Source organism: Osmerus eperlanus, unplaced genomic scaffold (assembly GCF_963692335.1).
Source record: "Osmerus eperlanus unplaced genomic scaffold, fOsmEpe2.1 SCAFFOLD_654, whole genome shotgun sequence".
In the NCBI taxonomy this organism is placed as follows: Eukaryota; Metazoa; Chordata; class Actinopteri; order Osmeriformes; family Osmeridae; genus Osmerus; species Osmerus eperlanus.
Genome location: NW_026911097.1, coordinates 851 through 16,671, shown reverse-complemented (window position 1 = coordinate 16,671; position 15,821 = coordinate 851). Strand labels below are relative to the sequence as shown.

The window sequence follows — 15,821 nt, the reverse complement described above, 5'->3', positions numbered from 1 at the left end:
ACTATGCACACTCCTGCACGCTGTAAAGTTATATTGTACAGCGACATCATTGCGACATACAGATAAACTCAAATGAGCCGTTAACAAAATAAAAGTGCTCATGGTAAACTTTGTGGAAGTCACTGAGCTGAACCTGCAAGCACTCTGCCTAATAGAACCCAGAGAAGGTTCTGGAACTGTCTCTCTGGTTCTGAGAAGTTTCATTCTAATTCCACATACTCATTAAGATTTCACAGCTCTGATCTGGAGAGAAACAGATGTGTACACACACACACACACAGTCCCCATGCAGACATCCTGTACTCACTCTCTCACACACACACATGCACACACACTCATCCTGCACTCACACACACACACTCACAACCCCCCCATACACACACACACACACGTATGAAGGGGTGCAGTTGCAGCAGGTCAGTGATGATGATGATGATGAAGACACCAGGTGCAGGAACCAGCCAGCTAATCTCTGCTATTGATTTCCCCTAACAGGGTTCTATGAATATTCACACACATTCACAGCTTTCACACACACACACACACACACACACTCAGCTGTGTGTCATAGTGACTCAGCGTTCTCCCTGAGCAGGCTTCAGCATCGCCACGGTTACTGTAGGGTTCTCATTCACATGCTAATGCGCCGCTTTCCAAAGAGACCACACACACACACACTCAGACAATTAGTGCTCTGACTGACAGGGTCTGTAGAGAGGGGGGGGGGGGTGCGGTAGGGAGGAGGGGGTGGGGAGGGGTGCGGTAGGGAGGAGGGTGGAGGGGATGGGAGGGGTGCGGTAGGGAGGAGGGGGGTGGGGATGGGGAGGGGTGCGGTAGGGAGGAGGGGGGTGGAGGGGATGGGGAGGGGTGCGGTAGGAGGAGGGGGGTGGGGAGGGGATGGGGAGGGGTGCGGTAGGGAGGAGGGGGGTGGGGAGGGGATGGGGAGGGGTGCGGTAGGGAGGAGGGGGGTGGGGAGGGGATGGGGTGCGGTAAGAGGGGGGGTCTTGTGGCGCTAGCTGTCGGCTCTCTCTAGTTCTGACGGCCCACTGCCTCTCTGTGGGTCCAACTGACCAACCAGACGGCTCGCTTGCTTTCCATACGGTAACCATGACAACTGCTGCCAAGTGGATGGTGAGGGGTGTTAGCCGGGGGGTGCACGGGGGGGAGGGGGGGGTCCTTTTGAAAAGAGAGGGAGACAATAAGGAATAATGGGTTTGCCTGTGTATCTATAGGAGGTCTTGTTTGAAAGGTGTGTTTGTTTGTGTGTCCTATAGCCTGTATAGCTGTTGGTGTGTGTGTCCTATAGCCTGTATAGCTGTTGGTGTGTGTGTCCTATAGCCTGTATAGCTGTTGGTGTGTGTGTGTCGGTAGCCTGTCACCACACCCCTCTCTCTGTTCTGCACCAAAGGTCAGTAGAGCACAGCATCCAACAAGACACAGAGGAGGGAGAGAGGGAGGAGGGAGAGAGGGAGGAGGGAGGGAGAGGAGGGAGGGAGGGAGGAGAGAGAGAGAGAGAGGAGAGGGAGACAGAGGAGGGAGGAGGGAGGGAGGGAGGGAGAGAGGAGGGAGGGAGGGAGGGAGGAGAGAGAGAGAGGAGAGGGAGACAGAGGAGGGAGGGAGGGAGAGGAGGGAGACAAAAACAGCTGAACAAAAGGTGTATCTTGCAATGACTGAAGAAAAAGGTTGAGAGGAGTGAGAAGAGAGAGACAGAGGGACAGAGAAAAGGAGAGGGAGACCTTTCCTCTGCCTCCTTCTGCTCTCAGAGCTACAGACAGACACATCACAGCACCTGTACCGCCCACACCTTCACAACAGGGGAAGAGGTGTAAGGGATTTTACTCAAAATAGAAAGAAGAAAAGTATTTCTGTATTCTGAGCGTATGAAAGCGTAGCTAATAGAGAGCCATGTGATCAGAGAGGCTGGGTAAGGCTTGACGATCCTGGATGAGAATACCCTGGGGAACCATACTAGCTAACTTAGCGAACTGACAACCTACCTACCCAACCCGTCACCCTAACCTGGCTAACTGACTAGCTAACTACCTTCCCAACTTGTCTGCTAACTTAACTGTCCAACTGTCTGACTGACTACTTGTCTATGTAAACAACTTGTTGCACTACCATGACTAACTAGCTAACTGTCCTTGCTCCCTATTTCTGAGTGTAAAACAATCATTTTAATCTCCTGTCTTCCTCCTCTCAACCTCCCCTCCCCTCCCTCCCTCCCTCCTTCCTTCCTTCCTTCCTTCCTTCCTTCCTCCCTCCCCCTCCCTCCCTCCCTCCCTCCCTCCTTCCCTCCCTCCCTCCCTCCCTCCCTCCCCCCCAGTAGAGAGGGAGCCCTGTGTGACCAACCCGTGCCTCCATGGAGGCAGGTGTCTTCCTGTGGGACAGGGATCCAGCTGTTACTGTCCTGAGGGTTACACAGGAGAGAACTGTGAGATCGGTGAGCACACACACACACACATACATGTGCTGCACCTCACACCCCCAGCCCCGCCCCGGCCTCACACCCCCAGCCCCGCCCGTTCTCACACCCCCAGCCCCGCCCGGCCTCACACCCCCAGCCCCGCCCGTTCTCACACCCCAGCCCCGCCCGGCCTCACACCCCCAGCCCCGCCCGGCCTCACACTCCCAGCCCCGGCCTCACAGTCCCAGCCCGGCCTCACACCCCCAGCCCCTCCCGGCCTCACATTCCCAGCACCGCCCGGCCTCACACTCCCAGCCCCGCCCGGCCTCACACTCCCAGCCCCGCCCGGCCTCACACTCCCAGCCCCGCACCGGCCTCACACCCCCAGCCCCGCCCGGCCAGGAGATGATCACCCTGCTTGTTATTGGGTTATTTCCCATAGTCATCTCCACAGACGTTATAGTCAGGCTGAATATCCCCTCTTAAAGGTCAGGCAATGCATCTACTGCCAAGCTCTGTGTGTTTGTGTGTAGGTGTGTGTTTGTGTGTAAATGAATGTGTCTCTAGCTCTACTGCCTCTGTCTGACAGACTAATCAAATGTACCCGGCTGCACTGACATTACAGGGAGATGGATGGATATAAGGAGGGATGGAGAGAGTGAGAGAGGGAGGGAGATGTGTGTCTGTACAGCAGGGTAGAGGGGGAGGTATGGTGCATGTGTAAGCTACACATTTCCAATCAGACGCTCTGGCTGAATGTTTGATTGGCAGTTAGAGAGCATGAATAGCTTTCAGATCTCTGGTGAACAGGCTCTCTGTTGGCCTCGGAGGGTGTTACAAAGCCCCTGTCAGGAACTGTGAGGTTAGGGGCACTTGATTTGACAAGCAGGACAGCGTCTGGTGGGACAGAATAAAGCTCTGATCACTCAGAGGGATGGAGCTAGCTGGAGGTAGAGTGAGACTGGTGTGGTCTGACTGTTTCTGTCTTTCTTAAACATCTCTCTCTCTCTCTCTGTCTCAGTCTTTCTCCTTCTCCCTCTCTATCTTTTTGTCTCTCTCTCTCTTTCTGTCTCTCTCTCCCTGTCTCTCTTTCTCTTTCTGTCTCTCTCACTGTCCTGTTCTGTGTTCTCTCCTACAGATGTGGTTCTGATGTTCCATGTTCTGTGTTCTCTCCTACAGATGTGGTTCTGATGTTCCATGTTCTGTGTTCTCTCCTACAGACGTGGTTCTGATGTTCCATGTTCTGTGTTCTCTCCTACAGACGTGGTTCTGATGTTCCATGTTCTGTGTTCTCTCCTACAGACGTGGATGACTGCCAGTCCAGTCCCTGTGAAAACGGAGGCACCTGCGTTGACAAGGTGGACGCCTTCATGTGTCTCTGTCTGCCCAGCTATGGAGGAGACACCTGTGAGACAGGTGAGAGAGAGGTGGAGACACCTGTGAGACAGGTGAGAGAGAGGGAGACACCTGTGAGACAGGTGAGAGAGAGGTGGAGACACCTGTGAGACAGGTGAGAGAGAGGTGGAGACACCTGTGAGACAGGTGAGAGAGAGGTGGAGACACCTGTGAGACAGGTGAGAGAGAGGTGGAGACACCTGTGAGACAGGTGAGAGAGAGGTGGAGACACCTGTGAGACAGGTGAGAGAGAGGTGGAGACACCTGTGAGACAGGTGAGAGAGAGGTGGAGACACCTGTGAGACAGGTGAGAGAGAGGTGGAGACACCTGTGCTGTGTCGCTGTTGACCTGGTTGAGTGTGTGTGTGTTGACCTGGTTGTGTATGTGTGTGTGTTGACCTGGTTGAGGGTGTGTGTGTGTGTTGACCTGGTTGAGAGAGTGTGTGTGTGTGTGTTGACCTGGTTGAGAGAGTGTGTGTGTGTGTGTTGACCTGGTTGAGAGAGAGTGTGTGTGTGTGTTGACCTGGTTGAGAGAGAGTGTGTGTGTGTTAACTTGGTTGAGGGTGTGTGTGTTTGTATTGACCTGGTTGATGGTGATATGGAGAGATATATAAAGACATATGGAGTGGGAGAGGTAGAGCGAAAGGAAGAGATAATACAAATATTCAATTTATTTGTAATGTGCCTTTCTTATACTCAGAGCTAGAGAAAGAGAGAGAGGGGCAAAGAGAGAGTTAGACAGGTGAAAAAGAGAGCGACAGAGAGACAGAGAGACAGAGAGAGAGAGAGAGAGAGGGTAACTCATGTCATTAGACATAAATCCTCCAGAGGAAGTATTAGGTGTATTTGTTTATGACTACCCAGCGTGCTGCCTGCGCTGGGGGGCAGGTGTCCTTGTGTGTCCTGGGAGATAAACACTTCTAAAGGACCAGGGGATGACCGGGGGGGAGAGAGAGGTAGAGAGGGAGAGGTAGAGAGAGGTAGAGAGGGAGAGGTAGAGAGAGGTAGAGAGTGTCTGTCTCACAAAGCACCTCTCTCCTTTATGTCGCTCTTTGTTTTATCCTCCTTATCCTCCTGCTCCATGGGGCTTTATATCTCTCTTGTTTACCTCTTCGCTCTATCTCTCCCCCGCTCCCTGCCTCTCCCTCCCTCTATCTCTCCCCTACTCCCTTTATCTCTCCTCCACCCCCTCCCCCCTCTCTGCTCTCCTCCACCTCTCTCTCTCTCTCTGCAGACATTGAAGGCTGTGAGCACGGTTGGAGGAAGTTTCATGGTCACTGCTACAGGTATTGTAGAACTTTCTGTGCATCTGACACAAGGAAATCTATCTGTCATCTGGCCTTGCTGTACGCTGTCTCCACGGTGACAGCGTACAGCGTACAGCTACATTGTGACATCACAGTTAGGATTGTAATCTGCCCTTCGTCTGTACAGTCTGTTTCCATGGTCACCGTGTACGGTATGGGGTCATCTGAGTAACGACATGTAGGTGAGTCTTCATAATCTGTGTAATATGTTTAATCTGGATGATCTGTGTGTGTGTGTGTGTGTCAGGTACTTCACCCAGCGCCACACCTGGGAGGATGCAGAGAAGGACTGCAGGGAACACAGCGCTCACCTCAGTAGTGTGACCTCCGCTACCGAGCAGGAGTTCATCAACGGTGTGTGAGTGAGTGAGTGAGTGAGTGAGTGAGTGAGTGAGTGTGTGTGTGTGTGTGTGTGTGTGTGTGTGTGTGTGTGTGTGTGTGTGTGTGTGTGTGTGTGTGTGTGTGTGTGAGTGTGTGAGTGTGTGTGTGTGTTGGGGGCGAAGCAGCAGGGTACTAACATGGTGTGTGTTGCCGGGCAGGAATGGGCCATGACAACGCCTGGATCGGCCTGAACGACCGCACTGTGGAAGAAGACTTCCAGTGGACCGACTCCAACGACCTGGTGAGGCCCCGGCCTCTAACCCAACCTCTACCCCAGCCTGTACCCCAACCTCTCCCCCGGCCTCTACCCCGACCCTCACTGAGGTCAAGGGCCTATCTCTCTCTGTCTATGTCTCTCTCCTTCTGTCTCTCTCCCTTTCTGTCTCTCTCTGTCTCTCTCTCTATGTCTCTCTCCCCCTCTCTCTCTCTATGTCTCTCTCCCCCTCTCTCTCTCTATGTCTCTCTCCCCCTCTCTCTCTCTGTCTCCTCCCTCTCTCTCTATCTCTCTCTGCTTCCTTTTCTGTTTCTGTCAAAGACATGGAGGCCAAAAAGTAGAACCCTGTGTGGTGGAATGGAAGCGTGTGGGTTGGTGACGGCGCTGTGTTCCGCAGGTGTTTGAGAACTGGAGGGAGAGCCAGCCTGACAACTTCTTTGCGGGCGGGGAGGACTGCGTGGTGACCATCGCCCACGAGGCCGGCCGCTGGAACGATGTCCCCTGCAACTACAACCTGCCCTACATCTGCAAGAAGGGCTCAGGTGACACCCTGCTCACCTGGGGGAGAGCTGCTTTTCAGAAAGAACTACTTTTATCATTTCTTATTTGGTCTGGTTTCTTTTAGAGATGGTAACTTCTCTTATTTAATGTCATATTTGTTTTAGATAGTAACTTGCATCTTACTTAAGATCTTTAGGCTTTCCCTCCTACAGTAGGCATGGCCAGTATGCCAGTATTAACCCTGGTGTGGACACACATCACTGCTCTGTTACTGTCTAACTAGGCCCTTAGAAACCGGCTGGGAATTCCACATTCCAAACTAGGAGTTCCAGACCAGTTCCGATCTGTGTGTCAACTATTCCTGAACCTTCCGGAATGGAAACTGTCTGGGAAGATTCATGTGGTAGCTGGATCTGTGTACAAAGACACAGAGAGAGAGGGAGAAGGAGAGAGAGAGGGAGAAGGAGAGAGGGGGAGAAGGAGGGAGATAGAGGTTGACTGAGTAGTAAGAGAACAGTGCCATCTAGAGGCACCTAGAGGAACTGCATCAGAGACCTGAGTCTCAGTTTGTCTCAGTTTATTCTCTGCCACCAATCAGTGACTCCATGGCGCCTTTCTGTGTCCAATTCCGTTTGACAGTGCTGTGTGCAACCCCGCCCTCCGTGGATAACGCCCACCTGATTGGTCGGCGTCGCTCCCACTACGACATCCACGCTGTGGTGCGTTACCAGTGCTCCGAAGGATTCTACCAGCGACATGTTCCCACCGCTCGCTGCCGTGCCGACGGGACCTGGGACCGGCCCAAGATCATCTGTACCAAGTGTGAGTGTGTGTGTGTGTACACAATATATGTGTGTGTGTGTTCTCTCCTCTTGTCTGTGTGACCTTCTAAGGAAAAGAACAAAGAGGAAACACTCTTTACCCAGAATCCTTTTCTGCTCCCTCCCTCAGCGCGCCGTTCCCACCGGTACCGCCGCCACCACCACGGGCAGCGCCGTGAGCGCAGGAACCACCGGAGACACGGGGGAGAGGACGTCCACCACGACTACTGAACCAAAAACTACAACTCCCACAATGCCCTGGGGCATCTCAGCCCCGACCCCTGACCCCTCAAACCTGGGGTTCAGGGGCTCCGAACTTCCCCCTCATGTCTGCACACTCTGAGCATCGATTTTAGGTCTGTTCTCTTAAAGATACAGCTGGCCTTCTGGCACGTAAACATTTACGAACCGCCCCTGTTCCCCCTGGAGTTATGAAACGAAAGGTAGACTCAGCAGAGTCGAATCACTTCCTAAAACGAAAGGTAGACTCAGCAGAGTCGAATCACTTCCTAAAACGAAAGGTAGACTCAGCAGAGTCTAATCACTTCCTAAAACAAAAGGTAGACTCAGAAGAGTCGAATCACTTCCTAAAACGAAAGGTAGACTCAGCAGAGTCTAATCACTTCCTAAAACAAAAGGTAGACTCAGAAGAGTCGAATCACTTCCTAAAACGAAAGGTAGACTCAGCAGAGTCGAATCACTTCCTAAAACGAAAGGTCAGCAGAGTCGAATCACTTCCTAAAACGAGAGGTAGACTCAGCAGAGTCGAATCACTTCCTGAAACGAAAGGTAGACTCAGCAGAGTCGAATCACTTCCTGAAACGAAAGGTAGACTCAGCAGTCGAATCACTTCTTGAAACGAGTGACGCTCTCTGACACAATCACAGTATTCAAATCAAATCTAACTTTATTTGTATATCCCTTTTTAGAAGCAAAGTCACAGGAGGCTCCTCAGATGCCCCCAGATTAGCACCTATAGCTAACCTAAACCTACAGATTAGCACCTATAGCTAACCTAAACCTACAGATTAGCACCTATAGCTAACCTAAACCTACAGATTAGCACCTATAGCTAACCTAAACCTACAGATTAGCACCTATAGCTAACCTAAACCTACAGATTAGCACCTATAGCTAACCTAAACCTACAGATTAGCACCTATAGCTAACCTAAACCTACAGATTAGCACCTACAGCTAACCTAAACCTACAGATTAGCACCTACAGCTAACCTAAACCTACAGATTAGCACCTATAGCTAACCTAAACCTACAGATTAGCACCTATAGCTAACCTAAACCTACAGATTAGCACCTACAGCTAACCTAAACCCTCAAAGGAGACAAGGATAAACTCCCACCCAAAACACCCCTAGGGTGGCTCACGTGACACACAAAGCTGCTCTGTCACATCAGAGTGGAGCGTGTTCTGTCTGTGGAGTGTCTCTGGAGGTGCCCTGGTGTTCAGAGAAGGGTGACGCGTGACTGAGTCTACCTTTAAGGGCTGTGCTAACCTTCTACTCTCCTGTTGGGAGAGAGGCGTGGTAGTGTGTGAGAGAGAGAGAGAGAGAGAGAGAGAGAGAGAGAGAGAGAGAGAGAGAGAGAGAGAGAGAGAGAGAGAGAGAGAGAGAACTGAAAAAGCGTGTTCTGTCTCTGGAGGTGCCCTGGTGTTCAGAGAAGGGTGACGCGTGACTGAGTCTACCTTTAAGGGCTGTGTTTCCTGGTCTGTTCCAGACCTGCCAGAACGCCACACTAACAGACAGGGTAACCTGCTAATCATACCTAAACATTCTGCTAACCTTCTACTCTCCTGTTGGGAGAGAGGCGTGGTAGTGTGTGTGAGAGAGTGTGTGAGTGTGATAGAGAGAGAGAGAGAGAGAGGATAACTGAAATTTGTGATGTATTTTGATAAATTGGAAGCTTGCTCAACATTGACAATACTATTCATTCTATAGCTTCAGGATAGTAAAGCACAGTTGTAATGGATGCAAGCTAGCTTTCTATCCAAAATAACTTTGACTTTTTTTCTATTTAGACAATTAACTGTTCGTTTTCGCTAGGTTACCTGAATAGCGGGTTTGACAATGTTTTTCAATTTACATGACTTTTTCTCATATTTATCTTTTCTCATAACGTAACTATTTATTATTAGTATTTTTTTTTAAACTTAAATCCAGGAAATATAATGTTTCTTTTTAGTTTGTACAATCCAACTGTAACTTAACCCGTTTAATCACCTGTTTTCCCTGTACTGTAATTTATGTGGTGCAAGTTTGTTATTGGCTCATCTCTTATTGACACTGTCCAATCAGAAAGCCTCCCCATCACCCTGGTAACCCTCCACTAACCAATCAATGAGTCTCTATTTAGATCCTTTGTAGATTGAGTGTCGGGCAGGTTTGGCTGAATGGGACATTTCTGAAGACTGCTTGATTGTATTTGAATTTAAAACTATCTTGAATGTTGCCCAGCAACAGCGGTGATGAGTTTTGTGACTCTCAGCTCTGGTTCTTCTGATATTTGATTGGCTTTCATCTCTTGCTATTTGGTCCATTTCTCCTCTTTTTTGGTGTTCTTATGACTTTGTGTCCAGCTGTGGTGTTACGTTCTTAATAAAGCTAAGAAAACAAATGATTAGGTTTCCTGTCAGTTACATTTTTATAAAATGTCCAATGTGTCTCTTGACAATGAAACTTTTTGAATGAAACTTTTTATATTGGAAATCAGCCGTTGGATGTGTCCTGCCTCCTGGATAACACAGGAGGCAAGACCTGGAGCACAGTGCGCTGTAGACAGTCTTAACAGGAGGAGATCTGGAGCACAGGCTTCCATCCTGTCTGATGTGGAGAGTATTTACGCGTCAGTCTGCCCTGAAGTCTGAAGTCAGTCTGCCCTGAAGTCTGAAGTCAGTCTGCCCTGAAGTCAGTCTGCCCTAAAGTCAGTCTGCCCTAAAGTCTGAAGTCAGTCTGCCCTGAAGTCTGAAGTCAGTCTGCCCTGAAGTCAGTCTGCCCTGAAGTCTGAAGTCAGTCTGCCCTGAAGTCTGAAGTCAGTGAACTTCTCACATCTTTCACTCTGAAAACAATCCAGGTATTCTCACACACACAGACCTTCTGTCAACACTTTATTCAGGATGCAAACTAACCATGTCATCTCTGGCCCAGATTCATCACCTCTGTGACAGGAAGAACAAAGGTCACTGGGCCAATGGCAGCCCACGGGACACAGTGACATCATCAGCGCTCTGACTGGTGTGCCTGGAGAGGAGCATGTGTGTGACAGGACTGAGCGAGCTGACACAGGTGTCTCCAACCCTGGTCCTCGTGCTCCCCTGCCCAGCATGTTCTAGATCAGAGGTCTTCAACCCTGTTCCTGGACAGCTACCTGCCTGTAGGTTTTTGCTTCAAACACACTCATTTAACCTGATTCTACACTAGATACCTGATCCACCAGCTAATTATTAGAATCAGGTGTGCTAGATTAGTGTTGGCGCTAAAACCTACAGGCAGGTAGCTCTCCAGGAGCAGGGCTGGAGATCCATGTTCTAGATGTTTACCTGCTCCAACACACCGAGTCAAATGAATGCTCGGAACCAGGCTTCTGCTGAGCTAGATACCGACCTCATCTGAATCAGGTGTCTTGGAGCAGGTAAACAGCTAGAACATGCAGGGCAGGGGGGCACAAGGACCAGGGTAGAAGACCACTGAGCTGCCAGCTCGGGTATGTGGTAGGACTCAGTCCTCTGGTCCAGGTCGACAAACAGGAGGATGGTCTCTACAGACGACACACACCAACACAGGACGGCTGTTTGAAAACGCACTTTAATAGAGTTCACATATAAAAGTCTAGAGTCACAAACACCTATCCCATAATGCTTTTCACCCCATTCCCCAGTCTCCTAGCAACCCCATCACCTATAACAACCCTGGTAAACTTCCAGCCCCCCCCCCCCCCCCCCCAAAAAAAAAGTTCTGATTTAAATATAGTAACCACCCAATCGCGTGAAAAACTAAATCGTAAACACAGCCCAATGCAAAGGCACACCACTGGAATAACCAAACACTCGTCACACACCGAGAACACTCAGCCCTTATCTCATCCGGTGACACGCTCTCTCCTATCTCTGCCCTGCGTGTTGTGAAACCAGAGCTGTTATCCATCTTATCTTCTGTGATCTGCTCCACAACAAGACCGACTACAAGACCGACTACAGGACAGGCTGGCTGGCCCTCACCCTGTCAGCCTGGATCAAGGAGGGGTGGAGGGACTGGAGGATGAATGTGTAATTTCCTAACAGAGCAGGAGTATTTACAGTGAGGATATAACAAATCTAATCACTTATATCCACCTCTGTGTTTGTGTGTGTCTTCATGCTCAAAGGACACAGAGTCCTAGAGTATGTGTTATATGTTTCTTGTGTGTGTGTGTGTCATACAGTCTGTGTACTAGCTTCCTGTGTGTGTGTGTGTGTGTGTGTGTGTGTTATACAGACTATGTGAGTCCCGAACTGTGAGCCAGGTCAGAGTCCCACTTCACAAGGCTTTGTGTGTGTGTGTGTGTGTGTGTGAGAGAGAGTCAGACTGCTCACGTCCACAAACAGCCACTATCTAGGTCCAACAGTCCGGGGAGTGTTACAGCTGATATTGACACGCAGGGCTGAGATATTTCACACACACAGAGAGAAACCACAGAAGAAGTGGTGCTAGTTCTTCTTCTTGTCCTTGTTGCTCTGTCCCTTGGGCACCAGCTTCATGAAGAAGGCGGGGCGTGCGTGACAGCGCAGCGCCAGCAGGGCGGGGCCAGCCAGGAACACCAGGTTGAGGAGCAGGACCTCCCAGCGTCTGTCTGTCGGCATCCGGTACGTAAACGGGGTCCGGGAATGGAGGGAACCCCCGATGTGGCACCACTGAGTCTGAAGGGGAGGATATATTTAGTTTTTTTTTTTTTATTCACAGAAAACACACCTTAGAGACATACCACACACATTGTGTGTGTGATGCCTGTGAATAATAATAGTTATTTGAACTGAATTGCGGCGTTACCTGGGCGATGGCCCCAGCGAAGAAGAGAGTCCAATCCAGCATCCAGGTGCATCCTGGGGCTTGTAGTCCGTACAGGCTGACAGCCAGGAGAGGCAGAGCGTAGAACAGCTGCACCATCATCTGCACACACACACACAAATGCATACGTGGGTATGACCCCTGGTGTGACCCCTGGTGTGACCCCTGGCTGCCTGGCTGACCTACCGTGAGGCGGGGGAAGCCTACAGGGTCTTTGAGGCAGGGCTCGTACTGGTAGATATAGTTGAAGCAGACATCCATTGGGCAGTTGAGCACCACCTGAGGAGGGAGGGAAGGACAGAGGGAGAGGGAAGGAGAGGAGGCAGGGTTAGGGAGAAAGAACGAGAGAGAACGAGCGAGAGCGAGATGTGCAGGTTCCTACCATGCCCCTGAACACACACAGGCCCATGCAGGCCAGCAGGCCCAGGGAGAGGAGCAGGTCTGTGGGCCGTGAGAGCAGACCTTTCTTCTGCACCGCCTCCACCTGGAGACACACAACATTGCAGTCACTCAAAACAACATCCAGAGACGTGTGGTAGCACTCACAAACGCAGAGACAAACAGGGACAGCGCCTCAATGTCATACATGTCATCTTTGATCCTCTAACAAAACGTGTTTCAGCCTAGCCAGAACATGATGGTTGGATCTGAGGGGGGAGCGTGTTCTGGGGCAGTGAGGGGGAGGAGTGACCCGGGCATCACCCAGAGCAGGTCCGTACTCCACGCCATAGATGGCGGCCATCTTGCTACAGTGTCAACTCGCTCACTGCATACTTATGAATAATCATGTTATTTTAAAAAAAATAGAATAGAAGTATGCAGTGGCATAACGGCATCTCTGACGTTGATAACAAACCAAACCGTTTCAAAATCGGTTGAAAATTTAGCAAGTTATGGTCATTTAAAAAGTACATGTAGCATCAACACAATGTTATGGGTGAGAGAGTTGACTGTAGCAAGATGGCCGCCATGTGCGGACGTTGTAGACTCCGCCGTAAGACATCTAGTCTTTATATATATATATATCTATGCTCCACGCAGCATTTCTACCATCCCTGTTACTGTACACATCACTGTCCCTTCCTCACCTTGTCAGCAGGGATGATTGACAGGTCTCTGGGCCTATTGAAGAGCAGGAAGGCCGCCCAGATGGGCAGCAACAGGAAGGGCGTGTTCCTCCAGAAGGCAGGACGAATGTTGGAACCATATTTACCTGCACGTACCACACAAGCATGAATGTACTTGTCTTTGGTAGGATTAGTACTATTGAATTCTGCTCTGTTTTAACAGTAGCATTATGGCACTGGTGGTCTATACAGTATGGTGTGTGTGTGTGTCTCACCAATAACCACTCCTGGAACAAAGATGATCTGGTGGGCTATGGACGACCCCACCCACAATAGCCCCAGGTTCCGATACGACTTCCTGTACAAACAGGAAACAGAAAACCCTCAACAGGCATCTTCACAGCAAATCCTTCATCCAGAAGATAGAATCGCAAACGAGAATAGAGCATTAGATAACCATCATCCTGTACAGGAGCACCAGCGTGAGAAGCACTTCCTGTACGCACAGGAAGTGGCGCAGACCTTACCCTCGGAACATGCGGTGAATCATGATGAGCAGAAGCAGGAAGTGGACCACGCCCTCCCAGTAACACATCATCACCGCATAGGCTGTGCTCAGATGGGGCTCCCCCTAGACACCAATCAGAGAGTGGGATCAAACAAGGTAACCAATCACATGGTGGGATAGCTATTCATGACCAACGGGTTTCCAGCTACATCACCAATAGACGGCATGATTTTATTTAGTTTCTATTCAGCTCTTTTCTTTCCCAAAGTACCGTATTAAAGATACTGACCTTCTTGACGTAGAAGGTCATGAAGCCTGAGATGTATCCGTCCTGCTCCAGAGCATTAGTGAGGCCCACAACGCAGGTGAAGCAGAATTCGGCAAATACTGGACACACACACACACTTTTACCCTATTGGTCATCATCATCCTGACACTTCTAAAGACAACACGCTGTCACTGAGGAGTGTTTGTTAACAAGCATGTGTGACTGTGTGTGTGTGTGTGTGTGTGTGTTTACCGTAATATAAAGGGTCAACATTCTTCTTGCGTCTGACCGATAGAAACACCAACAGTTGCACACTCCCCAGCACCCCCGCCCCCAGCCCGAGTAACGGCAGGGCGCTAACGGACACCACACAGGTTAACACACGCGATCACGTTCATGAATGTAAATCATATACATATAAAAGCTGGTTATTGTCGCTGGCGCATATGAACTTACTCTTGGATCGCGGGGACGTTGTTGATCGTGTAGAGTACCCCCGGAGCCAACAAGGAGAGGAGGAACACGCGCACTTCCACCGGGATCTCCATTAGGAATTAGTCTCACAGAGGATTGATGAGTCTCAGTGTCGCGCGCGTGAGCAGCACTTCATCCAAAATTGTCGAAAAGGTTTCCTAAATCCCCCGAAGAGAACACGGGATTCGGTCAATTAGAATTCAAGTCTTCTCAACCAGTTGTCGCCAAGTATACACTGGTGCGTGTTGCGCGTGGCCCGCTTCTTTACTCTTGCCCTCGTGTCGAAAAGGCTGGAGATGGGATCATTCAAAAGAAGAATTCAGTATCTTTATAGATTAGGCAATGTCCAACTACAACCCGGGTCGGTGTAGATCATTGCGCTACTTTTGCTCTGTTTCGTGTCGGTTTCAAAGTTCAGCGGGCGAGATTGCGCTGATTGCTTTACACGCTCTCCTTTCTAAGGACACCTGCAACAAATCGGCGTTTCCTAAGCTTGACAGCCACGTTTACCTGTGATATGTTAGTCTTACTTTGGCACGTTTAACGCAGCCAGCAACCAACCAGCTGACTACTGTAATTCATACAGACTTCAACAGCACTTGAAGCATTTGTCTGTACTGTACACACTGCAGTCTATGGGACAGTATGTCTGAAACGTTTACATAAAACATAAGTACGCATCGCCACCTTGTGGTCCAGCAATGAACTGACATAATTATTTGAAAAAAATCTCCCTCACGTTAAATGGTACTGATCTTAAGTGTCGGATCTTTCCTCCTAAATTCCTTTACCCTGTCTTAGAATTACGACTAACACAAAAACAGGGATCTCAAAGCAGCATCGATGACCGCGTTTCAGTACTCTTCTTTGATTGTAACATCAAACATAGTTTTGAGGTTATTTATTGTTTTTATTTCTCTTCTTTGACACAAGACACACTCCAACACAAGTTTTTTATTATCAGGTCTAAGCTTTTATTTAAACAAAGCAGGTGACCTGTGACCCCTCTGAGGTCACCAGATGTGCCCCTGGGTCTCTGCGTCAGTGTGCTTGACACTCAGGGGACAGAATGACGCTCAGGGGACAGATGGACGCTCAGGGGACAGAATGACGCTCAGGGGACAGAATGACACTCAGAGGACACAGTGACACTGAGGGTACAGAGTGACGCTCAGGGGACAGAGTGACACTCAGGGGACAGAATGACGCTCAGGGGACAGAATGACGCTCAGGGGACAGAGTGACACTCAGTGGACAGAGTGACACTTAGAGGACAGAGTGACACTCAGGGGACAGATGGACACTCAGGGGACAGATGGAAACTCAGGGGACAGAGTCACACTCAGGGGACAAAATGACCCCTGGCCGTGTCTCTGTGGGTCTCTACGTCACTGTGCTTGACGCACAGGGGACAGAGTGACC

General features: G+C 50.0%; 2 protein-coding genes across 2 annotated transcripts; one reads left to right on the top strand and one right to left on the bottom strand.

The window, feature by feature from the left end:
* The first annotated feature begins 2,321 nt into the window (after nucleotides 1–2,321).
* Nucleotides 2,322–7,840, top strand: LOC134015610 (neurocan core protein-like). Its single transcript, XM_062455192.1, has 9 exons — nucleotides 2,322–2,443; nucleotides 3,710–3,823; nucleotides 5,037–5,088; nucleotides 5,357–5,463; nucleotides 5,649–5,731; nucleotides 6,102–6,246; nucleotides 6,845–7,027; nucleotides 7,157–7,742; nucleotides 7,777–7,840. Exons 2-8 carry the CDS (start codon nucleotides 3,778–3,780, stop codon nucleotides 7,255–7,257), a joined length of 717 nt encoding a protein of 238 aa, XP_062311176.1. The 5' UTR covers nucleotides 2,322–2,443; nucleotides 3,710–3,777; the 3' UTR covers nucleotides 7,258–7,742; nucleotides 7,777–7,840.
* Nucleotides 7,841–11,002: 3,162 nt separating this feature from the next.
* On the bottom strand, nucleotides 11,003–15,063 carry LOC134015611 (transmembrane 6 superfamily member 2-like). The gene is made up of 10 exons (XM_062455193.1): nucleotides 14,382–15,063; nucleotides 14,178–14,281; nucleotides 13,947–14,044; nucleotides 13,677–13,780; nucleotides 13,425–13,507; nucleotides 13,171–13,295; nucleotides 12,465–12,566; nucleotides 12,269–12,361; nucleotides 12,065–12,184; nucleotides 11,003–11,934 (listed from the first exon to the last, which is right to left on the bottom strand). The coding sequence occupies exons 1-10, from the start codon at nucleotides 14,471–14,473 to the stop codon at nucleotides 11,725–11,727; spliced, it is 1,131 nt and encodes a 376-aa protein (XP_062311177.1). The 5' UTR covers nucleotides 14,474–15,063; the 3' UTR covers nucleotides 11,003–11,724.
* Between the last annotated feature and the right edge of the window lie 758 nt (nucleotides 15,064–15,821).

Excerpts from the sequence above, each read along its gene's own strand:
- LOC134015611 (XM_062455193.1), bottom strand. The coding sequence starts at position 14,473 with ATGGAGATCCCGGTGGAAGTGCGCGTGTTCCTCCTCTCCTTGTTGGCT. Across the intron at positions 14,282-14,381 it reads AACGTCCCCGCGATCCAAGA|CGCCCTGCCGTTACTCGGGC; the intron begins GTAAGTTCATAT and ends GGTGTCCGTTAG. Across the intron at positions 13,296-13,424 it reads TGTTCCAGGAGTGGTTATTG|GTAAATATGGTTCCAACATT; the intron begins GTGAGACACACA and ends TGGTACGTGCAG.
- LOC134015610 (XM_062455192.1), top strand. The coding sequence starts at position 3,778 with ATGTGTCTCTGTCTGCCCAGCTATGGAGGAGACACCTGTGAGACAG. Across the intron at positions 5,464-5,648 it reads CGAGCAGGAGTTCATCAACG|GAATGGGCCATGACAACGCC; the intron begins GTGTGTGAGTGA and ends GTTGCCGGGCAG. Across the intron at positions 6,247-6,844 it reads CATCTGCAAGAAGGGCTCAG|TGCTGTGTGCAACCCCGCCC; the intron begins GTGACACCCTGC and ends TCCGTTTGACAG.